This window comes from Cervus canadensis, chromosome 5 (assembly GCF_019320065.1).
Source record: "Cervus canadensis isolate Bull #8, Minnesota chromosome 5, ASM1932006v1, whole genome shotgun sequence".
NCBI lineage: Eukaryota > Metazoa > Chordata > Mammalia > Artiodactyla > Cervidae > Cervus > Cervus canadensis.
In genome coordinates, this window is record NC_057390.1 from 36179124 (window position 1) to 36206559 (window position 27436).

Here is a 27436-nt window from a genome sequence, read left to right on the forward strand (position 1 = left end):
GTGACTTACAGAGAAACCTCTTTCAAATTTTAAAAAGCTACTATTTTAAATAAGCCACAGAGCTTGATACAATGTCTATTTTCTAAATGAAAAAAAAAAAAACTATAAATGAGACGACTACCTCCTGTACTTTCTTAAAATTAATGTGATGTCCATTTTCCTAGCTATGAATGATATAAAAGTACTCCCAATCAAAAGTTGGTTCTTATAAATTTTTTAAAAACTCTTATTTAACAAGATAAATTCATTTGGAAACTGCAGAGACTGGGGCTATTTATTAGCAAACTTTCCAAATTTAAAATCTGAATAAAAGGAAATCCAATCAATTTAACAAAGCAGGTTTATTTTTCCTTTACATTGAAGAAGAGAAAGAAAATAAAAGAGATATGAAAAAATATTTTTGCTTGCTTTAGGGAGGAAGAACATGATTCTCCCACTAACTGCTGTGGCTAAAAGGCAAAGGGTAAACTAGTCAGAAGGAAAAGAATCTTTTAAAAACTGCTCTCTATATGAATAAAAACTATGGGGGTAAGTGGCAAACACTCAAGAACTCCCTCTAGAAAAGGAATACTATTAAGTCATTTTAAAGAGAGACGAAAGTGTTGTTTTCCTCCGCTTTTCTCAGTAAGACATACTAAGCAAGTATCCTGTGTTTCTATAGTTCCCTTATTCAGTGAACACAAGTGGAATCTATACTAACCATACACAATGATGTAAGAAAAGGTTTAACTGAAGTACCCCATGTACAGCAGAACCACAAAGTTGATCAAGGAAGACCCTCCATGTATGTTATCAGAGGGCTTTGTATTGCAAGAATAAGACAGACACCCTGCCTTATTCCTTGCCTCAACAGATTTTGAGACCTCAATGCAAGGATCATTCAGAGTGTTAATACAAATGTTATTTGGAGCCCTGAATGTATTTGCCTCAGCAGAAGTCACCAAGCAGCTTTCCTTGAGCTCTGGGCTTGCCAAAAAACACTACTTTGGAAAACCATTCAAAAAAGTTTTCTCCTTCCTAATCCTTAAGGAGAAGCGGTAGTAAACTAGGCTTCTAATTCAACTGCCTTTTTTCCCCCCAATATTAAGAAACAGTATTTTTAAAAGAAAATTTCATAAAATTTAAGCGTTCCAAATGCTACTTCCTGTTACCTTCAAATTAGCAAAATGACTGAAGGCAGAATTTACCAAGTTCAGATTCTTTCATTTATGTTAGCTTCCTCATTAAAAAAAAAACCCCAAAAAACCCAAGGTAATTTTCTTTTTTTTCCATTTATTTTTATTAGTTGGAGGCTAATTACTTTACAACATTGCAGTGGGTTTTGTCATACATTGACATGAATCAGCCATGCCCAAGGTAATTTTCAAAGGAAATTTTTAAAATGAGATTTAACAGCAAAAAGAAATTATCTCATAAAAGTATTTATTAATAAAATTTCCTTTTACTCTACTTTCAAATATCTGTGGAAACCAGATTTTAAAGGTTTTTTAAAGTATTTAATCAGTCCTCCTATAATATTTTCTCACTTCCCTAGCCTTTGCAAATATTTCCACACCTACATAACTGTCTACACAGAGAACTATGTATAGATGACAATAAACTGAAAGAATAAGATTTCAACTGATTAAAGACAAGGGGAAACTTAAAGCTCTAATTTGTAAGAACTAGAAAACAATGAATGAGTCATTCCCAGATCAATTTGTTTTGTTTTAAACAGATTTCTTCAAGAATGCCTCTTCTCTCAAGAAAAATGTCAGACATGCATAACTGCCTTCACTGTTACACAGTGCAAACATGAGGACTTTGAGTTTATATCTGTTGCAGTTTTTATTAATAAGTATAAAAAAAAAAATGACTCCTCAATCCAGCTTCATGATGCCTTTGTTCAAAGCCCTCCGCTCCCCCCCAACAATTTCTGACTGCCAAATTCAGAGATGGCCCTACGCTATTTGAACCTCTGTGTTACTATTTAGTGTTTCCTCTCAATCAACTCCTACCCACAAAACCCTTCATTTTAAACTACACTAGTGCATTCCCCTCAATAATTTTTCAAACATGTTCTACCCCCAGCAGTCAAGCTATTCACTGCAAATACCACTTCAATGAATAGAAACTGGTTTCTTCCAGGACCCATGAGTACAAGGTTGTATTTGATTTGCTCCCAAATATTATTTGTTTCCTCTTGATACTAATCAAACATCCCAATGATATAACCATGATCTCTTTATTTACAGACTGACATCAGATTATTTTAAAGCACTACTACAGAATGGGTCACTAAATGCAAGCACTCTACACAAAAGAGATAATAAATAATAAAAGGAAACTCAATTTTCTACCATTAATGTTATTAGTAACTGAGGTTCCAAGTCTTAATACTGAGAGAAGCACACAGCTGAAAATAATGTCCATTACTGGCTTATTAAGACTAAGATATATGTTAAAAGCATTTTGAGCATTTAAACCTATTCTGACCACCAAAGAAATTGTTTTGCCAAATCTAAAGGCCCAATCGTCCTATTGCTATGACATCCTTGGTTTGCACAACAAATTGCAAACTTGTACATATCTCTTAGAAAAGACAAATTATGGTAATTACTACCATAGTACATTTCTACCCAGGCTTAGATATGAAACAAGTCTGTCTTAAATCACAGGCAGTAATACACAAAACACAGACAGTAGGTTCTACACAAAAGAAAAGTACTGTAGTCCCAGTTCTTGGGGTTCACATTATGTGACCAATTTAGTGCTCATTTAGAATCAGTCTGAACTCTGGCAAGCTTACTTACAAGGTGAGATTAACAGCTGCTATGTAGCAAGATCCAAAAACTAAATTCCAAAGATTACCAACTGATGATTAGTTGAAGTGTTTCAGATTATTAACACTTTTCAAGAAAACATTCAAAGAATGTGTAGGGATATGAAATAGCTTATATGTATATATGTGCCAGACTCTAAAACAAAGTCAAACCAGATGAAATAATATTTGGCATTAAATCTACTAGATAATCTTTATTCTTACAGACAAAATTCTCACTTTTAATCTTTATGATTTCCAAAACTTAGAATTTATAAAATTTTCCTTTAAAAAGGAATTGCCTTTCCTCCATCTTAAATCTTTTATTTGATTCTGAATTTTAGAACAGAAGTTTACAGTTAATGATTTCATTACATCTTTATCATTTACTTTAATTTAGAAAACAGTTTTATTCTGTTAACTCTGATGTTAAATTCTGGGTATGTCAAAAAATGGAAAGCAAATAAACTTACCTTCAGAGAATCAACTAAATCATCAACTAAGAAGAGGCGTCTGAGTTCTTTTATTGTGCAGTTCACATGACCAAGAGCAGAATTACTGTACTTCTGAACCAACTCCTCAGATATAGCAACTTCAGATTCCAAATATGCCCTAGAAAAGAAGACACACCTTAACTGTCACTGACTGGAATGATTTTTTGTGAATGTCAATCAATTGGCAAATAGATATCCATAAAGGAGCACATTAATAAAATATTTTACTATAGAAGCATACTCCTTCCAAATTAATAAGCACAATGTAAAAACTCACCAAGCATGGGGTGTTTGATTGATAAGGCAAGTATAGCAAATAAGCATATGCTTTGAAGTCAGACAGATTCTGAGCTTCAATGTTAAGCTCTGCCACTAACCTGGCTGTGTAACTTTAGAAGTTATTTAGTCATCCCTTTAACTCAATTTCCTCATTTATACAACAGAGATTATCTTGAGATTTCAATGCATAAAGTGCTTATTAATACAATCAAGGACAAAGAAGCACTCAATTAATGGTAGTTACTATTGTGGATTTGGTTTTTTCAGGTGGACAAAATGTTATCAACTTTTCCTAACAAAGATCCTATTCATTTCCAAATAACTACACTCTCTTCGCCTAATCTTTAGGGGAAAGAAAGTAAAAGTGAAGTTGATCAGTTGGGTTTGACTCTTTGCGACCCCATGGACTGTAGCCTACCAGGTTCTTCCGTCCATGGGATTTCCAGGCAAAAATACTGGAATGAAAACACGAATAAATCAAGCCCCAGACTGTTCATTCCGGTGCTCCAATCTATAGTGAAATAGCTGGAATTTAAGAAGACAACTATAATGGGGAAAAATAGTCAAGTCAGCAGGAATTGTTTCATTATTGTTTCAAACATCTTGGAGCAATCAGAAGTGCTATTCTCTATTATCTGTTGGAAGCAGCTCCGTATCCAGTCCCTCTCAAAAACTCCCCATGTCTGTGGACACTAGTTACACTGGAAATTACCGTCCTCTCTAGTAATTCCTTGTCTCTAGTTTTACTCCTGCAATATGTCCAAATATATTTCCTTGTTTTTATTCACTATACCATCACTATAATTTAAGTGGATTTATTTGGATTCCTTTTTTTTTTGAGCTATACTAGATAGTGCTATTTAGGCTGAACTCAGGTAGGAATCAGAAGACCTGATACCACCTAGGTATTTAACCTTGCAAAAGGCATGTAACTTCTCTGGGTCATGGTTCCACCTCTACAAAATTAGAGAAACAGACTTCCTGAATCCATTCAAACTCAAACATTCTATGATTCTGACTTTCCAACCCTGAATGCTTCCAATCTTCTTTCTCACTACTATGCTGTAGTTCAAAATTGAGCTATTCATCAAACGTTCTTCACCTTAATGGGAGGCTTTGTTTCTCATGCTCTTTTCCCCATCCACGGTGCTCTCCCCTCACCTCTGGTGACGGCACACCCAAGTCGTCAGCATCACCTCATATCCCACCCATACATGAAGGCCTCTCCCCCATCCTACTATGTAACTCAAATAATGCTTTCTTTTGTATTATTCTTATAGTAATTATCATATCCATCCTGAAATATAGACATGTGTATACCTGTACATTTTTTTCTACTACAGTATAAACTGTCAAGGACTAAGAACATCACCTTTATTAGTACAATGTCTAGCACAGGACAACTATTATTTCAGTTCAGTTGCTCAGTCGTGTCCAACTCTGTGATCCCATGGACTGCAGCACACCAGGCTTCCCAGTCCATCATTATTTATTGGCCAACAAAGAGCAAGTTATTATTATCAAGTTAAAAGTGGTCAAACATTCACACCTAACCCTTAGACCAGCAAAAATTTATTAGTGCAGTTTTAAGAAATATAGAGAAGTGGCTGATATGACTTTAGCTGTATTCTGTTTCTCTGTACCACTGCTTTTGTTCCTGCTGAAGACAAGACGTCTGCCCAGCAGGCCCAAAGGCATGCACCAGAGGACACTCACATTCTTTCACCCGGCATTTATGTGCTATTACTGCAGTGGCAGCATAGTCGTCACTCTTTCCCAAAGACCACAGTGATACTAACTTTACTAACGTGACTGAAGAACTTGGAAAACTGTCCGAAAGGCAGTTAAATTGGCATGTTAGATGAATTTACTTTATGACTATAAAAGGCCTTTGAGCTAACAATAATGCTTCGTTAGTTTCTTTTAAAAGTCTTCTTTAAAATCAAACAATATGTAAAATTTATAGATAATTTAGAATTGTTGGCCTGACAATGTTTTTATATATTTCAGTGTAACTAATTAAAAATCATACTCCTTTATGATTTGTGGCATGATATAACTGCTGTTTTGAAGTTGCAATTTCATATTACTGAATTCATACTTTGTTTCCTCTGTAAAATGTAGTAATGTCTATAGTCTCATCGAGTCTCAAGAAAACTGGGAACCTGAAATTAGGACAACAGTGGTGTTAAGTGATAGAAACTGGTAAGTCTGAGACAAAAGACTCATTTAAAAATATGAAAACTTAGTGGCTGTCAGGGGTCAGGTGGGGAGCAGCTATAGGTACAAAATGTCTTTTGAGTATAAGGAAAATATCTGGAATGAGATGGTGATGGTTGTACAAATCCATGAATATATGGAAAACCACTGAATTTTACAGTATGTGAATTATATTTATCTCAATTTTTAAAGGAGGGGATGCGGGTGGGGAACGTGCCGAGTATGAAGTGAGATCAGAAGATCCAAGTTGAGGTGTGTCCACCCCATTAGCAACCAGAAATATGCTAGTGTACTTTCAAAATAAGGTAAGATGATGATAATTTACAGACAAGAAAATGGTGAAATAAAAGAGTTCTCCAAAGGATAATACCAAAGTAATGCCTTAGGGAAGGAGGAGAAGAAACTAGACAGAGTAGGAAGAAATGGTAAGAAAAGACAGACATAGTGAGGAAGCATGATGGAAAAGCATAGTATCAAATAGCATAAAGAGTAATCAATAAAGAAAATATAACTCTCGCCAATCCCAAACATGTTAAAAAGATATAGCTTCCTTAAAAGTAAAATTAGGTAACCAACACCTACTTCTAATAAGTAAATATTACTAACATGTAGTGGAGTTAGGCTACGGCTAATGATCCATAAACCCAGTCTTTTCCATCAGGAGCCTATGAAATGACCATTAGGAAATCTAAAAAGCAGATGCTTTCGGTATAGCTTTTTAGCAAAAATTTGCAATTATCTTTTAGCAGTGAAAAAAAAAAAAAGCATGCCTGTATCTCTACAAATAGCAGAGACTAGCCTCAGTCAATACTGAGACTGTTTGTAGTGCTGCCAATGCGTGCCTTGTTTTCCAGACATCTCACCTGAATGGGTGGCCTTCATCAGATTTCTGGATAGCCTGGATCACACCCTTATATATCCTAAAGCTGATAGTCACAGAGAGCAGGGCCAAGGCAATGTAGGCCGTTACACTCACAATGCTGAATACTGTCAGTGAGAGCAGCAGGAATAAGCTGGCACCAAACACCACTCCAGTCTTCTTAATGTCTCTCCAGTAGAGGAGGTCAACAACTAAAGATGCAAAAAGAAGAGATCCGAAATTAGAACATTACCTTATCCATTTTTATTTACCTACAAAAGTAAAATGGCCTTAAGATAAAGTGTGTATATACATATATTCAAATAATAGAAAAAATATCTTAACACAGAAAAACTACTAACTCAAAACATGCTAAGAAATTAAAACTTTACTAAAAACTAAAAAGATGAGGTTCACGGCTCTGCTTTTAAGAGATCTCTGAGAAACTTCACAAAACTGTAACCTAACCTGGCTATCACTGAAACAAACATTTCCTACAAAGCTAATAATAGAGGGAAATAGCCTTTATACTATCCAGAAAGCTATTTTCCTCTAGGAGCAGGTAAATGCAATGCCATAAAACTTTAGGTGTCAAAGAAAAAAACATGTTACATTATTATATAATGTTTATTAATAGTAAGGAGTCGGACAAAGCCTAACCTAGCAAGTCTGCTCTTGGCCCATGGTCACAGGCCACCATGGGGATCGAATAACCAGGGGCCTGTGGTCTCAGGATCAGGTTATGTACAACCCAAGGAGAACATACAACCCTCCTCTGCAGGAGGCCCAAGATCTCTTGAACTTACAGGCTAAACATAGTTCATCCCTTTCTGGATTGTGGACAGTTGGGATCGGGGAGTGTTCTTATAGTAAAATAAATATGGATATACTCTTGAGTACAATTTTAAATGGTTATTTTTAAGATGAAGGAGGCAATAAAGAAAAATCACATCTAGGGGCTATTTTAGTCTTGATCCCCAGGTCCTCTACTGTGTTTGAACTTCCTTGAGTGTTAAGGGTACTTTTGTGGGAAAATTTATGTATATGATATTATTATGAAATTTATGTATATGATATTATTATGAAGCCCTAAATTCCTATTAGTAAATATCATATGAGTACTGATTAAGATATTTTAAATGCCCGTAAGTGTGCTACACATACCAGGGGTTCAACATTTATTATGTTTAAGGAACATTTATTCCACCCTCCTAAATATGATCTGATTTGAATGCTATTAATTTAACATCCTATATAGGATTTACAGCTTTGTTTTCAAACTCTGATTTCAACTATTTATTAAAGTTTCTCTATTTCGAGTTTGCTCCAACTCTGCCTAAAACACCCACATCAGTTTTGTCCTATTCAACTAGTTTCTACTACTATGCCAATATACTAGCACAACTGTGACCTGACCAGAACTTGAAATAGTCCATCTACACCATGAATAACAAACACTGAATAAAGAAATAACAGCAATGCTAATAGCTTTCTGACATTCAGCAAACACTCACTGAGCTGATGCTGTTAAAAAACAAAAACAACTCAACCTAGTAGAATGAATTTAAAAACCTGAAAATGGGGGCATGGATTTTTCTTTAAGCCCTGTCCCACTAGAAAACACCACAATTCTAGGAAGATAAGACACATAAAACCAGTATCAGTAAATTTTAAAACAAATACCATACCACTGTGAGAATTTAGAAAAGGAAAAAGACTGGAGAAAATTTTAAAAGACTTTGTAAGAGACAGCTGAGTCTTGAAGAATGGGTAGGCATCTAGAAAACCTACAGGGACAGGGCTCATTTTAAGTCTCTGCTAGCAACAATTCTAATAACCAGTGCAGTTTTCTTTCTTTCAGCAAGAGGGTAGGGAAAAACAGTAACAAAGTTAGTCTTTGGTAACAGTCTTTCCTGGAGGCTCCCCCTATGCCCCACAACAGTAGCTTATCTAAGATAGACACAACAGGAGCTTACACAGACAAAGCACTTAAGACTCCGGAGTCCAATCACCTAGACTCAAACACTGGTTCCATAATATACTAGTTATGTGACTTCAGGCAAGTCATTAAATCACTCTACACTTCACCTTCTTCCTCTATAAAATATCTATACAAATAGAAATGATTTTACTGAGATCATTACTGATTTTACTGAGATGTAAGGATTAAGTGAGATAATGAATTAACAAAATTCTTCATCAGTAAGATAATGAATAGAATACATTTAATATAGCATACAGCATAAAATAAATATCTCTTAATGTCAAAGCTGTTATTTTTGTTATTATTATAAATGCCACCATAATCATCATCACCTTCTTATTCATGTTTTTAAATAATAAATACACATGGAAAAAGAAAACGTCAACCTATGAATAACTTTGGGCTATCCAGATGGCACTAGTGGTAAAGAACCCGCCCGCCAATGCAGGAGATGTAAGAGACTTGGGTTCCATCCCTGGGTTGGGAGATCCCCTGGAGGAGGGCACAGCAATTCACTCTAGTATTCTTGCCTAGAGAATCCCATGGACAGAGGAGCACAGTGGGCTATGGTCCATAGGGCTGCAAAGAGTTGGACATGACCAAAGCAACTTAGCAAACATTGCTGTGCTATATCACAAACATGTCACTTTATAAATCACCCGGAAAATAATTTTAAAACATACCTAAGTGTTCATCATTACAGGGCAAATACAAGTTGATAACCTAGATGAATGAGCAAGTAAACACCCCAAATCTATTTTTATATGAGGGGGGAAAAAAAAAACTCTTCCTTTGTAAAAATGTCTGATCCTCAAAGTGCTCCAAAACATTTATTAACCCTCAATATCACTATTGTTGATAAAAGATAAATGCAGATATCCCCACTATTTCTTACCATCATTAAAAAGACTTAAAGGTATATACAACATATATTAATGTCAAATCAAGTTACCTAAAAAACAAGAGTTACTGTCCGAACAGTTTCAATGACTAGATAAGAATTATTTATAAGTAGTCTATGACTGCTGTATAGGTGGCTGTGGTGGAAAGAAGCACCAGGGACAGGGACTCAGGAACACACCCTGGTGCCCACACCCTCAGCACTGTGTGACTCTGGACGAGGCTTTACTTCCTGTAGACTCACAGAAACGGACAGGATTCACAGTTAGTACAGAGACACACGTCAGTCCTGCATTCAAATTCCCACTCAGTGTGTCCAAATTAGTCAGATTTTATGTTCTATTGTTCGTGCGAGAAAAATTTAAAATATCTGCTTTCTTTTTGATCTAGATTTACTAGGGGTTAAGAAGCTTACATATTTTATATCAGTTTTTTGAAATGAACATTCCTTTTGGTCAAACATTACTAAAGATTTAGGAAAACAAATTCACATTCCTATAATTTTTCAAGCCATTATAAACTATGCCATTATGACAACAGTATGAGAGGAGCTAAGAAAAGACTGAAAAGTTACAGACTTTTTACACCTAAGAAGTGTTTTCCATGTTGCCAATCTACATTTTCCACATATCCCTTTATTTCCTGAGTCAGCATTTACTGGGCACTTAGACCGAATACTGTCTATAGACATTATCTCTTTCAGTTATTAAAACTATGAGGCAGGCTTTCAGACAAGAAAAGCAAGACCCAGATCATTTAATAAGTAGTGAACATGAATTTTTAACACAGGCTTCCTACCGATAAAACTCACCCTCTTCACACATGATGCCAAATTAAAGGCTCAGACTTTTATTAAAAATGTGTAACTATGAAGTCTGAAAGACTATCTAGCTAATGGTTTTATCTCTGGGTTGTACTGTTATAAACTTAATTTGCTTCATTCCCTCTTATGCCACCTGAAATTGTCCCTTTTTGAGGGAAGCATGAATTACTACTATGTTTACCAAAAATGCACCCTTTCTATTCCTGTTTGATACCACTAGAGAATCTTATAACAAGTGTGGTTCTCCCAGTAGGCTTTCCTCCTGGGAAGAAAATACCCTCCCTGATAGCTTAATATTAATATTTACATAGAGTTCATAGTTAAAGTTCTGGTGCCTTGGGCTGAATCAAGCCAATTTCCCCTAAGCTAATGATATGAGAATAGTCATGTATATGATCCAGTGATATTCAGTGACTGCAGCCTAATATAAACCTAACTGCGTGCAAGTACAGTAAACTATAACCTACTACTTCCTTTCTACCTATCAAACGGTTCCTAAAAATGAGGTCTTTGCAAGAAATGGAAGAGATCTGAAGATCTTGTCTACAAGTCTATATATATATATAGTGTGAAAATATGCAAATAGTATAGTTCTTAAAACAGATACAATGAGAGTCATGTGGAAATAAGTCCCAGAGATGCCCTGCTGCTGAGGAGGGACAAAGGGCAGAAGAGTCAAGAGAGACACGTTGACCTGGCACTGATGGGCAAACGAAAGACAAAAGTAATACACCTACAGGAAGGTCTGAGGAGCAATACGCACGGTCGTCATGGTCACTGTGCAAGTATAGAAGAGTTTCAATCCTTTTTTGTAAAGGAATTTAACAGATTGTTAGTGAAGCTGCAAGGATTAAAAAAAATACAGTTTCTAGCAAAGAGGGGTACAATTTTAAATGATATTCACCAGTATTTCTAGTTTCACAGATTCCTTTAATTGGTTTTAATGAAAAACTTTGAAAGATAAAGTTTATCCAGTATTGGTGATTCTCAATGGAGGGAGTCATAAAATTTTTTCAAAATCCTTTCCTTCCTGAGAAATATATTCAAATACTATTGCTTCTAATATCCATCAAGAAATTTATGCATTATATCTGTTAGTTAGTTTAGATGTTTGTTCAACCCTGACACCAAAATCAGGCAGACACATCACAAGAAAACTACAGACCGAGATTCCTTATGAATACAGATACAATAATCCTCAACAAAGTACAAGCAATATGAATCCAGCAACACATAAAAAGGGTTACATACCATGGCCAAGTGGTATTTATCAGAGGAATACAAGGCTGGTTTCAACATATGAAAACCCATCAATAACACACCATATTAAAAGAATTAAGGACAAAACCCCACATCATCACAACAAAGAAGCATATGACAACATCCAAGACCCTTTTCATTATAAAAATACAAACTAGCAATAGGAATGGAAGGAATGTCCTCAAGCTGATAAAGGTTATCTACAAAAAACCCACAACTAACATCGTACTTAATGATGAAAGACTGAAAGCACTTCCCCTAAGGCCAAGAACTAGGCTAGGATATTCCTCTTTCAACTAATATTCAACACTGTCCTGGAGGCATGGAGGTAGGGCAGTCAAGAAAAAGAAATAAAAGGTATCCAGACAGAAAAGGAAGAAATTCAACAACCTCTATTTGCAAACAACACAATGTCATAGGTGGAAAATCCTAAGGAATCCACCAAAAAAGCAACAGAACTAATAAACAAGTCCAGAAAGGTTGTAGGATATATATATATACACACACACACACATATATATATTGATTCATATATAAAAAATAAATTGTATTTCTATACTAGCAATGAATGATCTGAAAATGGATTAGGAGAAGAATTCCATTTACAATAGCATCAAAAAGAGTTTCGGGTCTGAGATAGGGGCCAGGGGCTGTGAGGATGGGCCCAGGGCCTGGGTCAGGAGCTGGGTGTCTACCCCAGCAGAGCTGAAGGCATCTCTGCCCCCAGACATACAACGTGGACAGAGATGTACCAGACAGCGCAGGCACGAGCACTGCCTATCTGTGTGGGGTCAAGACCCGTATGAAAGTCATTGGTGTAAGTGCAGCCGCCCGCTACAACCAGTGCAACACGACACGTGGGAATGAGGTCACGTCTGTGATGAACCGGGCCAAGAAAGCAGGGAAGTCAGTGGGAGTGGTGACCACCAACAGGGTACAGCACGCCTCCCCAGCCGGGGCCTATGCACACACGGTGAACCGTAACTGGTATTCGGATGCTCAAATGTCTGCCGGGGCCAAGAAGGAGGGCTGCCAGGACATCGCCACACAGATGGTCTACAACATGGATATCGACGTGATCCTGGGTGGAGGCCGAAGGTACATGTTTCCTGAGGGGACTCCAGACCCTGAATACCCAAGAAATAGCAGACAGAACGGAATCCGGAAGGACAAGAGGAACCTGGTGCAGGAGTGGCAGGCCAAGCACCAGGGAGCCCAGTATGTGTGGAACCGCACGGCGCTCCTTCAGGCGCCCAATGACTCTAGTGTAACACACCTCATGGGCCTCTTTGAGCCGGGAGACATGATCTATGACTTCTACCGAGACTACACCATGGACCCATCCCTGGAGGAGATGACGGAGGCAGCCGTGCGTGTGCTCAGCAGAAATCCTTGGGGCTTCTTCCTCTTCGTGGAGGGAGGCCGCATTGACCATGGTCACCATGAAAGCATAGCTTATTGGGCACTGATGGAGGCGGTCATGTTCGACAATGCCATCGCCAAGGCTAGCCAGCTCACCAGTGAAGCAGACACACTGACCCTTGTCACCGCTGACCACTCCCATGTCTTCATTTTTGGTGGCTACCCACTTCGTGGGACCTCCATTTTCGGGCTGGCTGATGGCAAGGCCAAAGACGGTCGATCCTACACCTCCCTCCTTTATGGAAATGGCCCTGGATTCCAACTGTAGTGGGGCTTACGACCTGATGTGGATGAAATCGAGAGCATGGGCCCCAGCTACAAGCAGCAAGCGGCAGTGCCCCTAGGGAGCGAGAACCACGCCGGTGAGGACGTGGCAGTGTTTGCACGAGGCCCGTGGGCACACCTGATGCACGGCGTGCAGGAACAGACCTTCGTGGTGCATGTCATGGCCTTTGCTGCCTGCGTGGAGCCCTACACTACCGACTGCCGCCCTCAGCCCCCCACCAGCCCCATGGACACCGCCCACCAGGCTGCCTGCCCATCCTCACTGGCACTGCTGGTTGGGGTCCTGCTGCAGCTGCTGGTGCCTGCCCTGCACTGACCCTCCACTGGCCCAGGCCTAGGGAACTCTTGATTCCCTGCCTGGAATCTTCAGTGGACCTGAACCACCTGGAAGCTGAGTTTTGACTATCCTGTAATACCCACAGTCCTCAGTGACCCCATCTTGGTGGCCTCAGATTTTGTGCAGATCTGCCCCAGACCCCAGGAAAGACCAGGGCTCAGACCACCCAGTATTTTCTCCTGACCTAAGAGCCCTGCCTGAGGACCAGGCTGGCACCAGTGGTGTCCCCCAGGGGGCCAGGACCTACCAGACCCGAGGTGGGGCTTCTGGGAGGTGTGGCTTCTGGTTGCGTGGCTTCCAGGGAGCTGTTGCTTCTGGGGAGCTGTGGCTCCCTGTCCTCCTGGAACCCAATCTGTGGGCACCTGGCCGGCCAAGGAGGCGTCCAGGGCCAGGACGGTCTTGGGGCCCTCGACACAGAGTCCTCAGCAGCCCCTCCTAGGAACCCAGCGGTACCATTACAGAGAGGGGACAGCGACACAGAGGAGAGGACACTTGTCCCAGGTCCCTCAGCTGCTGTGAGGGTGGCGCGGTGCCCCTTCCAGGCTGGGGGATCCCAGAAGCAGCAGCGGGGGAGCTGGAGGTGGGGACACAGGCCCCACACTGCTGGGAGGGAGGAAGCAGCCCTGAAATAAAACTGTTTCAAGTGTGAAAAAAAAAAAAAAAAAAGAGTTTCAACAGAGCAAAGACTTAGAAACTGAAACTACAAAAGTGTTGAAAGAAATTAAAGACACACACATGGAAAGACAGCCCATGTTTACAGACTAAAAGGCATTACAAAAACGGTAATGCGCCTCAAATTGATCTATAGAGCAATCTCTATCAAAATCCTAGCTGCCTTTTAGCAAAAACTGACAAGCCAATAATAGAATTCCTATGGAAATGCAAGAGATCCAGAATAGCCAGAATAATTTTGAAAAACAGAGTCGGAGACCTGGCACTTTCCTTTTTCAAAGCTTCCAACAAAGCTACAGTAATCAGTTTGGTAGCTGTGTAAGGATGGACAGATAGATAGATTATGGAATAAAATTAAAAGTCCAGAAATAAACCCCTACATTACGGTCAAGTGATTTTGACAAGGATGCAAAGACATTCAATGGGGGAAAGAACAGTTTTTTCAACAAGTGGTGCTAGGACAACTGGACATTTAACTTCAAAGAGACTAAAGGTCTTTGGACCCATACCTTACACCATATACAACTCAAAATGGATTGAAGACCTGAAGAGTTTAAAGTGCAAAACTCTTAGAAGAAAAAAATAAGTATAAATCTTCATGGTTTTGGATTAGGCAATGTTTCCTTATAGCAGAAACAGTTTTAAAAAAAATAATAAATTGACCTCAATAAATCAAAAACTTCTGTGCTTTAGAAGACATTATCAAAGTGAATATTCAACCACAGAATGGGAGAAAGTATTTACAAATTAAACATCTGATACAAGACTTCAATTCAGAATATATTTAAGAAACTTACAACTCAACAATAGAAAGACAAACCAGCTGAAAATTGGCAAAGGATGTGAATATAAATTTCTGCAAAGAATATGGCCAGTAAGCAATGTAAAGGTGTCATTAATCATTAGAGAAATGCAAACCAAAACCACAATCAGATATCACTTCAGACACACTAGGTTGGCTAAAATAAAAAAGGCAGATGACAAATGTTGGCAAGAAGTAAAAGACTGGAATCCTCTTACATTGCTGATGGGAATATAAAATTCAGCCATGGTGAAAAACTGGCAATTCCTGAAAAAGTTGAACAGAGTTACCATATGACCCAGCAATTCCACTCCTAGGAATTTCCATCCAAAAGACTAGAAAAATCTATGTATACAAACATTCACAACAGCATTACTCATAGTAACCCAAGGAGGAAACAATCCAAATATCCATCAACTGATAAATGGATAAACAAAATATTCATATGATGGAATATTATTCAGCCATAAAAAGGAATGAAGTACTGATAACATGCTACAATATGGATGAGTCTTGAAAATATTACGCTAAGCTAAAGAAGCCAAACACAAAAGGTTACGCAGTTGTTCGGTTCTGTTTATATCAAGTGTCTTGAATAGGCAATTCTATAGAAGCAGAAAGTAGATTTGTGGTTGCCAAGAACTGGGAGTAGAGACTGGGAATGACTGATGATGGGTTTAAGATTTTTTTGAGGGTGGGGATGAAAATGTTCTGAAATTAAATAATGGTGATGGCTGCACAATTCTGGAAATATACTAAAAATCAATGAGTTGTATATTTAATTTAAAAATTTAAAACAAAAACACCCTTCAGTAAATATTACTGATTGATTAGGATGAAAGCATACTTATGCCAGTTTAAAGCATGTAGTAATCCTAATTATTCAAAAAATGTTTCTATGCTTTGGATTTAACATTTGTTTATTTAAACTTTCAGATATCTACACTTATTAAATAAAAAATAGTGATGCTTTCAGGTAACTTATAAAACAGTAAATACTGTCTTACAGGCTTTTCTCTCCTTACTAGAACCTGAAAGACTGCTAAATGCCTTTAATCTTTATATTACCTGCTTCATTAATATTTGCTGCACTGTCTGAATAATGACCAGATTAACATGTTTCTATTCCTAAAAATAACTAAAGAGTTTAATATTTTCAAATTAAAGGACATCTTTAAATAAGAACTACAAGGTCTCTAAAATGCTAATTTTGGATTCTCTGTAATCACTTCAGTAGTGCTGTTTATGAAGGAAGAGTTTAATGGCCTCTTTATTCCTGAGAAAATTAAGGCACAGGGCTTGCACAAGGCACGTCTACCCTTTCATGCTTCCTGACGTCCCTCTGTGCAGCAGGACGGGGTGTTAATCACGGAGGCAACCTAAACTCTATTCTAAAGTAAAATGTTCATGAAATGCCTTTTAAAAATCTGAAATTAATCTAACAGTGCTTTTTCCTTTTGTAACAGTGGAGAATGCTTATGGATCACCAAATATTAAAAACTTTGATCAATTTAAACAAAATTTGTCATTTAGAAAAAAGTGATTTATTCCCTGCAGTGCTTCCCCACTTTTGTTTTCCAAATAAAACTGTGAAGAATCTTTGACTGTGCTTTGTGCAGTGCACAGAGTAGTACAGCATCGTTATCAAATCAAAATTTTAATTAAAATAACTCCCCATACACTACAGTCTTTTATTCAAAAGAAATAACTTCTGGCCCAAGGAAGAGTAGGAAGAGTTTGCGTACATGTGGTAATCATAAATTGTCAACTGTCATAGCTAAAAATAGTGCCAGCCTTACATGCAGGAGTCATCCAATTACATTTTGCCCCAAATCAAATTCTTACTGAAGCTCTTCCTTGAATAGCCTGAAGTCAGGTTTCAATTCTTAAATCTTTTATCTGGGTAGGAAAAAACACTGAACTAGGTGGTCCTAAAAACACTGAGAGAACAAGCAACAGCTAGTGGTAAAATGCCTACTTCCTAAGCAAAAGCAAATATTAAGTACTCTTTAATAAAGTAAGGTGAAGAATGAAAAAGGGAGAAAGGCAGTTAAAAAGGAGATTAATCAATATAAACAAATAAATGTTTAACTATTAGAATGATATGAAATTTTTAGTTTATTTTTCACAATCATAGTCTTCATACTAATACATACTTATTTATTAGAAATCACAAGCCTTAAATAAAATTTTCCCAATTGCCAGGAAAAATGACTAGAATTCAGAGTTAATAATTTATTACCACATAGTAAGTTTTTATCTCCATAATAAGCAGTACTCTTGCCTGGAGAATCCTATGGACAGAGGAGCCTGGTGGGCTACAGTCCATGGGGTCGCCAAGAGTTGGACATGATGAAGGACTAACACACACAATAAGCACTCACCTGCCTAACAAATGACAGGCGAAGGTGCACAAGAAGAACTGTGCAGAGTGGGAGTTTAAACTTTCAGCAAAGACAGTGAGAGAAGCTTGAGTCCCATTTCTCCCATCTATTTACCATCAGTATGACCCTGGTTAAATCACTTAACCTAGTTTCCCCATGTGTAAAACTGGAAAAATGATAGCCACCTAACAAGTTAGTTGAAAATGAAATGGGATTTCACACGTGAAAATGCTTGGTGAACTAAATACTAAATAAAAGTAATGTCTGAAGAGATAAAGTCAAGTAGCACAATCAAGTATTAAATACTATGCTTTAATGCTCAACTAAGCTCTGACTTTTTTAAAAGGTGAGTTCAACTTCCTTTGAAAGAAATCACTTGGGTTCAGTTAGGAAGTTTCATGTTGAAGAGTACCTAGTATTGCTACAAAGTATCTCAACTGAATACTTGGCAAACCAGCCTCCCTCTTGGCCATCTCTCCTCATCCTGCAGCTTGAGTTTCTAAAAGACATTAATTTCAGACAGGTCCTTGTGTCTTTCATCACTAAATCTTCCCTGTGTTACTCCTGACAACTTTACGGTATGTTGTCCATTTTGACCACCACATATCTAAGGAAGAAACATTTTACATAAAATTAGTATAAATTCTATATTTGCCCTTTCTGCAGGAATTTAGTAATCCCCTATTCTGAGTAAGGAACCATGCAACAATTTTGTATACATTATCACTGATCACAACACCTCTATAAAGTGCTTTTACCTGCATTTTATACATAAAGAAAGTGAGGCTTAGAAGTATTAATATTATTAAATTGTGCAGGGTTACCAACTGAAATTCAGGTCTGACCATGAATTCTCACTCCTGCCATCATACCACATTTTGTATTTAAAGGAATTTATCTAACCCCACGTCCAAGGTCAGGGGTGGCGGCCGAGAGGAGCTACCCCACGTCCAAGGTAGGGAGCAGCAACTGTCCTTTGCTGGAGCGGCCGTGAAGAGAAACCCCACGTCCAAGGTAAGAGAAACCCAAGAAAGACGGTAGGCGCTGAGAGAGGGCATCAGAGGGTAGACAGACTGAAACCACAATCACAGACTACTAGCCAATCTGATCACATGGACCACAGCCTTGTCTAATTCAATGAAACTAAGCCATGCCGTGTGGGGCCACCCAAGACAGACGGGTCATGGTGGAGAGGTCTGACAGAATGTGGTCCACTGGAGATGGGAATGGCAAACCACTTCAATATTCTTGCCTTGAGAACCCCATGAACAGTATGAAAAGGCAAAAAGATAGGACACTGAAAGAGGAACTCCCCAGGTTGGCAGGTGCCCAATATGCTACTGGAGATCAATGGAGAAGTAACTCCAGAAAGAAGAGGATGAGACGGTTGGATGGCATCACTGACTCAATGGACATGGGTTTGGGTAGACTCCGGGAGTTGGTGATGGACAGGGAGGCCTGGCGTGCTGCGATTCATGAGGTCTCAAAGAGTCGGACACAACTAAGCAACTGAACTGAACTGATCAGTACTCATTTGCTCTTTATCCTTCTTGAGGATCCCATATAGTATTTCAACCCCAGTTTAAATAACTGAGGGGACACAATTTCAGTAATATAGATTCATTAATAGAAGTGAATCATGTTGTTTAAATTGCAAGTTGTGATTCCTAGAACCTATCTAAATTGTCCCTCTCTTTGAAAATAATAAATTAAAACTAAAATAGCAATAGATATAAATGAGACAACATAAATCAACCACAAAACTGCACATCTTCCTAATAATGTAGCATTTTGTAAGGTCAATGTCTTAAGCAATGTTGGAGAATTATTCCAAAAGAGACTGATAGTCCAATAGGCACTTCAAAATAGAGTATGTGACATCAAAAGATTAAGAGTAACCAACAGGAAAGTCATGAAAACCCTTGAACCTTTTTTGTAAAGGGACATTATGTATGAGCCACTGTGAAAATTCAACGATTAAAAAAATGTCATTTTGTGTTAACCAATTTCATAGTAAAAACTACACATCAAAAAGCCCCAAAACTTGATTCATCTGTTTATTCTAAGAACTTATGCATAGCTGTGATTACAACCTAAATTTTAAGTTTCATAACTGTTGGTTTTATGTTTCAAGATAAAGTCTTAAATAAATCTTTTGCCCTCTGTTATTTGCCATGAAATTTGAGCTTACTTTAAGTGGTTGTTTCTCCTATATTAAGTATCCTCAAGGAGAAAATGTTTCAATATACTGCAGGAGGGTAAAACTACTATTACTGTTGCTGCCTTCTAAGGAAAATCCAAACTTCTGTGAGTTAAGAGAACTGCGAGGTTCCCTAACTAGCCAACCAATTTACTTAATTCATTAGTTCATGTTGTTTTCAACACTTCCTTTAATCCCACATTCCATTTCTAGCTGTATTAAAAGAGAACCAAAAAATACAGCAGAAAATAGTTCTAACTTCTCACTTGCAATGTGCTGGCATCCACACGTTACAAGAAATAGACACCAAACCTTAGAAACAGGAAATTACTGCAGAAGTCCTATTTTCTATTAATAAAAAACAAGTGGGAAACATACTGTTCCATTACTCCAGAAATCTGAAAAGCTTAATAAACTGAAATAGGTGAAAAAGTCAGAGCAAATTACTAGTTTAAAAAGAGAATGAACTTCACTAGTAGATAAACCTCTATAACCTTACGTATCTATTCCATACTCAATATAAATGTTCAATGAATGGCTAATAGTACGTACAATGTGTGTGTATGTGTGTGTGTTAGTTGCATCAGTTGTGTCCAACTCTTTGTGACCCTATGGACTGTAGCCCACCAGGTTCTTCTGTCCATGGGACTCTCCAGACAAGAATACTGGAGTGGAGCCCTCCTCCAGAGGATCTTCTCAACCCAGGAATCAAACCCATGTCTCTCGCTTCTGCACTGGCAGCACACATTCAACAGTATTTTAGTGTCTATCAATACCTTACATAAATGCTTAAAATGTGATTGGATTAAAAATTTGAGGACAATGAAGCAGACTGAGGTAGACATACTGATATATTTATACATTATATATGCATAAACACACATCCAGTAACATAATAAGCATTATTCTTGATGATGACCCTATGCCACTAGCTATGTAGTGATGAACAAATAATTCAATCTCTTTAGTTTTCCTGTTTTCCTTACCTGTAAAACATGACTATTTAGAATAGGATAAATGACTATTAAGATGCCTTATCTGTGGATAAAATATAAAAATCCTGGATTCACAAAAGTTGCTTAAGTTACTTAACTGCTCCTTTAAGAAGGGATAAGGTAGGGAGAATCTCTTTTATTTCTCCCATTTGAAAATACATTTTTAAAAATTTCCAACAATGGATGTATGGGCATCCCAGGTGGCCGTGGTAAAGAATCCTCCTGCCAATGCAGGAGATGCAGGTTTGACCCCTGGTCAAGAAGATCCCCTGGAAAACGGCATGGCAACCCACTCCAGTACTCTTGGCTGGAGAATCCCAGAGACAGAGGAAACTGATGGGCTACAGTCTATGGGGTTGCCAAGAGTCGGACACAACTAAATGACCGAGTGCACACGTGCACACACACACACAGAATGGATGTATACGGTTCAAGGACAGGAGTAAACCTGGCTGAATATCAAAGTTCTCATCCTCTTACTCTGTCGCAAAGCTATGCACAGTCAGTGAGAAGACCCAATGATGAGGCCACCACTATTTCTTCTGCTTTCAAGGAATTTACAGACTAGAAAAAAAAAAAAGCCAGTATTTTATGCATATACCTGTGTGTGTGTGTGTGTGTGTGTGTGTGTGTGTACGCGTGTGTGTGTGTGTGCGCGCGCTAAGTTGCTTATTTGTGTCCAACTCTGTTGAGACCCGAAGGACTGTAGCCTGCCAGGCTCCTCTGTCCATGGGATTCTCCAGGCGTGGATACCAGAGTGGATGGCCATTCCCTTCTCCAGGGGATCTTCCCAACCCAGGGATCAAACCGGCGTCTCTTATGCCTAACCTGCATTGGCAGGCGGGTTCTTTACCACTATATATTTAAAACTGTAATAGAAGGCACAGAATGAAACCCAAGAGATTGGAGTTCTGAGGAACACCAGATTATCTCCGCTTGAGAGGTAAATACCTCAGGAAGGACTGAGCCTAAAACTTGGATTGGATTTTAGACAGACAGAAAAACATAAGCAAATGCAAAGAACAGGCATGTTGAGGGAGTATAAGTCCTTCAATGTGGCTGGAGGCAGAATAATGGGAGATGGGATTATAGAGGCTAGGACTAGAACATGAATGCCTTTTAAAAGTCCAGGACAGAAGTATGAACTTAATTTGAAAAGTAAAGGAAAATCCCTTAAGTGCTATAAGCAGAGCCATACTTTAGGAAGTGTTTGGCTTGATACATAGGATTTAGTAGAAAAGCCAGTTAGAAGTTCTGATGAAAAATGAGGAGAACCCAGATTTGGGTAAACATAGAAAACAGAGATGATTCTTCCATTGCTCCCATTGCTTATCCACTCAAGATTTTAAATCATATAAAGGAGGAAAAAATTACAAATTTACTCTTTTCAACTTTAACCTGGTTCTCATCAAGTAATTTACTTAAAAGAGACAAAAATAGCTATCTTAGAAAAGAGTTAAAACCATCAAAAAACCATATGGAGTATTTAATTTTGGCCAGGGTTTCAGGACAGGTACTTCTATATATTGCTCAAAATAATTTGCATCTTTCTGGAGGGTAGTTTTGCAACATGAATCAAAAGTCTAAATATGATAATCCAGCAATTTGGAAATAATTATGAACAGGAACAATAATTTACCTCCAATACTTTGGCCACCTGATGCAAAGAACTGACTCATATGAAAAGACCATGATGCTGGGAAAGATTGAAGGCTGGAGGAGAAGACAACCACAGAGCATGAGATGGTTGGATGGCATCACCAACTCAATGAAAATGAGTTTGAGTAAGCTCCGGGAGTTGGTCATGGACAGGGAAGCCTGGCATGCTGCAGTCCATGGGGTAGCAAAGAGTCAGACACGACTGAGCAACTGAACTGAACTGACATTTGTTCTAGCACTGTTCATACTTGCAAAAACTTTAGGAATAACTTGAATATTTAACTATATGGGATTAACAGGACATACTTAGAATACTACATCCATTAAAACGTGTAAATCTATGGCTGATTCATATCAATGTATGACAAAACCCACTGAAATGTTGTGAAGTAAATAGCCTCCAACTAATAAAAAAAATAAATAAATAAATAAATAAAACAATGTAGAATGTTTTTAAATGAAAGGTATTTCCCCATTTAGTGGGAGAAAAGTGATTATAGAACAAATCGTACCATACATAACCCCCAAACACATACACCCTAACTGTTATTATTTTTTGGTGGAATAGGGTTAGGGTTAGGGTGTATTACTGTATTATTATTACTGTTAAAAATACACACCAAAACCACTCTGTGAAGTGGTAGCTTCCTTCTTTCACAGACTTTCTAAATTTTCTACAACATACACACACACACAGTATAACAATACTAAAGCAGTAACTAGAAAAAATAGCTAATGAATGACTCAACATTGGGTTTCAACTAAGTTTAGGACTGAAAAGCAGGGAGGCTTCCTCTTAATCAATAGGTCTCTCAATTGGTTAACACCCAAGTTCCCTTCTCAGGATTTTTTTTGGGGAGTGGGTTTAAGTAAGGGGTTAAGTAAAGCATGTTTCAAGCAGCAAGATTCCTTCTTCTATCTGAATGTCAGTATTAAGCATACGCCTGAATCCACATACTCAGTAACGTTACGCTTTGAAAGAAACTGAAAGTGCCTTAGCAACAGTAAAGAGAGCCCTATGCTCCAGAAATGGTCCTAAGTCAATCTGTCCTGCCTTACAATCAAACTAGGTTTAAATGCTAGAAAACTTGTCCTCATTCTACACAAACTTCTCTCAAGGTTCACTTAGAGCATGTTAACTGCCAAATCCCAAAAGCACTGATAATAATGGGCAGTGTTGCACATTTCTAAAATTCAGTAGGGTCCACAGCCATTCCTCCATCTTCACATTAAATGACTTCTCTGTAGTGTTTTAACCACCCATTCTATTTTTTCTGGAAAAATCTCTCCCTCCTTAAGATCAGGGAACCGGCACCATCCTGCTTGGACTCTAACTTCCTGATCCTTCCTGGTCTGCACATCCCACCATTTCAATAGGTTTTAGGCTTTCCTTACTTAATCTTCTGTCCTTTTTATGCTAAAGTCCTCACAGTATTCATCTGTCTCACTGTGCATTCACTTCTCAATTAGCCATTCATCATTAAGCCTGTCATTTCACTAAGCTTCAGTAAGTTTCCAAAATGGAACCTGGCATCATTTCTACCTACTTTAGCTCTATTTCTACTGACACTAAGGCACGAGCTTTGCCAAAGCTTCACTCTGAAATCTCATGTTGTCTTCCAAGTCCCTCCCTCACCCTAGTCCCACCAATTTATGTCAAATGTCAAGTACTCCTCTCTCTGTTTCTCAAACCTGTCACCCCCTTTACATTCTTATTTCAGGCCAAGTCTCGGCACTATTTGCTTTCAATGTGGGCACAAATACAGTCATCCCCTTCTGCCTCTAAGTTCTTTTCCAATTTACCAAAACAGTCTTTAAAACTTCCAAAGGCTCTTCACTCCTTTTATGATAAAATCCAAAGACTGCAGTGTCTTCTGCAATCTGACCCAGACTATCTTTTCATAAAACCAGAGAACATCAAAACTGGTACACCAAAAATCATGCAAAAGAGGAAAATGAAGACAAAAATGGTTAAGTTTCTTACTCTGGCCAAAATCACACAGAAAGAAAAATCTGAAAACATATAGACTGGGGTTTCCTAAATGTGTCTGATTATAACATAAATGGTGTTATAATCCTAGTGTCAAGATGCTTAATATATCGCCACACTCTTCCCCTATAAATTCTGATTTGGTAGACCTGAATAGGATCACAGGAATCCATACAAAAAAGAAGGTAATTCTTCTCTTCAGGGAACTTTGAGGAAACCTGACCTAGATCTTACAAATCTTCTACATTCTTTAATTATACCAATCTTATCTTCCAGCTACTATCCTATAAACATTCTGTTCTACCCAGAAAGCTCTATTATACCTTGTTTAGTGATTAAATCATTCTCCCACTCCACCCAAATCCCCAAACCTACCTATTCCTTCTATTTTGGGCTCTTAAAAATCTTTTGACTGTCTTAATCAGTGCTTTTCAAATTAACCTCAACAGTCAAGTACTTCATAGATTTCATTTGTTATAAGTATTCCACTTCAAGAACAATAGAAAACCCAATATGAAAAATATATAAAAGAATATAAATGATTAATGTGGGGCTTAGCCTGAAAAAATGTCTTCAATACTAGTTAATCAGCAAAAAGAAAACCAAATTTTAAACACTGAAATCAGAATATCTCATTTCTTTATACCCTTATATATTACCATCATTAGATGTGACAACTGGATGAACAGGGGTGGTAAAGGAGTAGAAAAATATATGTATGAGCTTAAGACTGTTTTTTGTTTAGTATACCTAGACAGCTTAGATTAGATTCTATCCTCTATCATCACACTTTTCATAAACTGAGGAAAAACTCACTCCATGGTAGTTTCAGCTTCTCACTGATTTCCACTTAAGTCATAACCTCTAATCTGCAACATTAAAATTAGCTGCTGATAAACACTAAAATATAACTTAACAAATGCATAGGAACAATAGGTAAATTTAGTCTTCCCACGCAAAAAAGCCAAAGACAGGCACTAAAAAAGTATCAGGCCATTCCACTTACATACAAAATGAAGCTCTCCAGAGATATTTCAGAATAAATTTGATTTTACATATAGTGCCTGAAAATAATCAAAATAAATCTCTGGTATAAAATGGATTATACTCAATCTTAATTTCTCCAATATAAAAGTATTCCTAAATTAGTTCAGCAAATAACTTAAGACGTTGTTAAATGGTGTAACATTCAAATTTTAATACAGAGCCTTAACAGTTGCTGAGTAGGCTGTGATGTGACTTTTCATCTATATTTAAAGTCTATATTTATTGTATTGTTACCCCTAATGATGTTTTTATTTAACAAAACCTAATTAAGCAATTTACTTTCACTTTGTAATGCTAATGGTCAGAAGGATGAATAAAAATCCTTCTCTTCATTAAATTCATATGTAAGGAAACCATAAAAGTAAAAAAATCAAGCTATATTGTTTTTTGTTCTTTAAGTGTTAACTATAAACTCTTTCCAATGTTTCAATACGACCTCAATCTTAAGCTCACCTTTTCCCCACAATACTTTACTGACCAAATTTTTAAAGATATTGTAATTAGCTCCACATACTGCTTTTAGAAACATTTACCATCAATCCTGCTAACAATTCTGCTATAGAAATACTTTTTTTAATTATAAAACTTGAATGTGGCCAAAAAATTGCTTGTGTGGAATGTCTAATTGGACTACTTAAAATTTTTAAGCTCCAACAATTTTTAAGATAATTTATTAAAAGGTCAGATATACAGTCCACCACCTTCCTTTTTCCTTAAAATGGCACATTTAACCATCTACATAATAAAATATTTTTTAAATATTCATTACACTCACGAGCTTAAATTCTTACACAACCCAGATCCACTGAGACTTGAAAGGATCTGGGCTTTCAAGGGGGAGGAAAGGGGATCAAGATCACTGATTGGTTATTACAAGGACAAAGGTTACTGACTTAAATATAGACACACAGTTAAAACTACTGTGTATATATTTTAAATGTTTTAAGACTTACAAAATTATAATCTAATTAAAAGGTAACTGGTAATAACTTTAAGGGTTCAATAATATTTCCAAAGAAGAAAACAGGCTTAGTGCAAACACAGAATGTTGCTACCTACAAATCTTTGGATAGAATTTCAACTACACCAAGTCAGCTTTAAAAAAAAAATACTGAGTCACAGAAAATATGTCATCATGGAATACAAACATGCCTGTGTAGACTTATCACACCAAAGTGACCAAATGAAATTCTGTTAAAAGTACATTGTTTAAAACATAAAAGATTAAAGAACAGAACCTAATCAACGACAGGACTGCAAAGACGAAATCGAATGCCAGTGAAACAGAACAGCATGACATTTTCTCATACACAGCCAAATGCAAAAACACTTGAAATAGCTGTTTTAATCCTTTACTCTTAAACCCTTATTTGACTTCATTTTCAATCCAAAATATATCTAAATTGCAAAGGTTATTCATAGAAATACATTACTGGTCACATAAAAAATGAACAAAAGATTAAAAGCAGATATACCCTTGTCCTTCCAATTTTTCTTCTGACCGTCCATCTCTTGTCACGATCTGCCCTACAGATGCAATTATCAATTATGCATACCAGCAGAAAAGCTGCAACTGCGAAAATCTACCCCCTGAGACATGAAATACCCGTTTCCTCAACCGAAGCCTGCAGTCTCCTCTGCTGCACAACTGCAGCAGGACTGAAGTCACCTGACGCCTCCGGGTGTGGGAGCGGCTGACGCAGTGCAATCTGTAACTAGGCTGCGGCGCACAGGGCTACCGCCTTCTCTCTGCTTATTGTTCTGGTCTTTGGCTTGTTGCTCACACCCAGTGGAGCTACCCTTGTAGGGTGGGGTGCGGTGGGAGGCAAGCTACCAAAAGAAAGGAAAGAAAAGAGGGTTGTTCTTCTGACAGAGTTAATCACTGAATATATCTGTAATACACTTGAAGACCACATACGGTTTTTGTTTATTTCGTGACAGGGGAATTTTGCTGCTGCTTTCCAGCCTCATTTAAAACTTTAAAATCAATGGTTACCTGATAAGATAAAAATAGACTGATCCAG

At 37.7% G+C, this 27436-nt stretch overlaps 2 protein-coding genes across 5 annotated transcripts in view; one reads left to right on the plus strand and one right to left on the minus strand.

Moving 5' to 3' along the window:
* RTN4 (reticulon 4) overlaps positions 1–27436 on the minus strand; it is a 69604-nt gene that overhangs the window by 9472 nt on the left and 32696 nt on the right. For 3 of the 4 annotated variants that reach the window (XM_043468570.1, XM_043468572.1, XM_043468571.1), the window contains 2 exons: positions 6657–6864; positions 3274–3412 (listed from right to left, as the gene is read on the minus strand). In XM_043468570.1, coding sequence (XP_043324505.1) covers positions 3274–3412; positions 6657–6864 — 347 coding nt within the window. Of the gene's footprint in view, positions 1–3273; positions 3413–6656; positions 6865–26887; positions 27155–27436 lie in introns of those variants that run through there. The other variant, XM_043468573.1, reaches the window with a different exon arrangement.
* On the plus strand, positions 11130–13642 carry LOC122441302 (intestinal-type alkaline phosphatase-like). Its single transcript, XM_043467690.1, is given in 2 exon segments — positions 11130–11144; positions 12347–13642. Coding segments are annotated over 2 exon segments (1311 nt in total).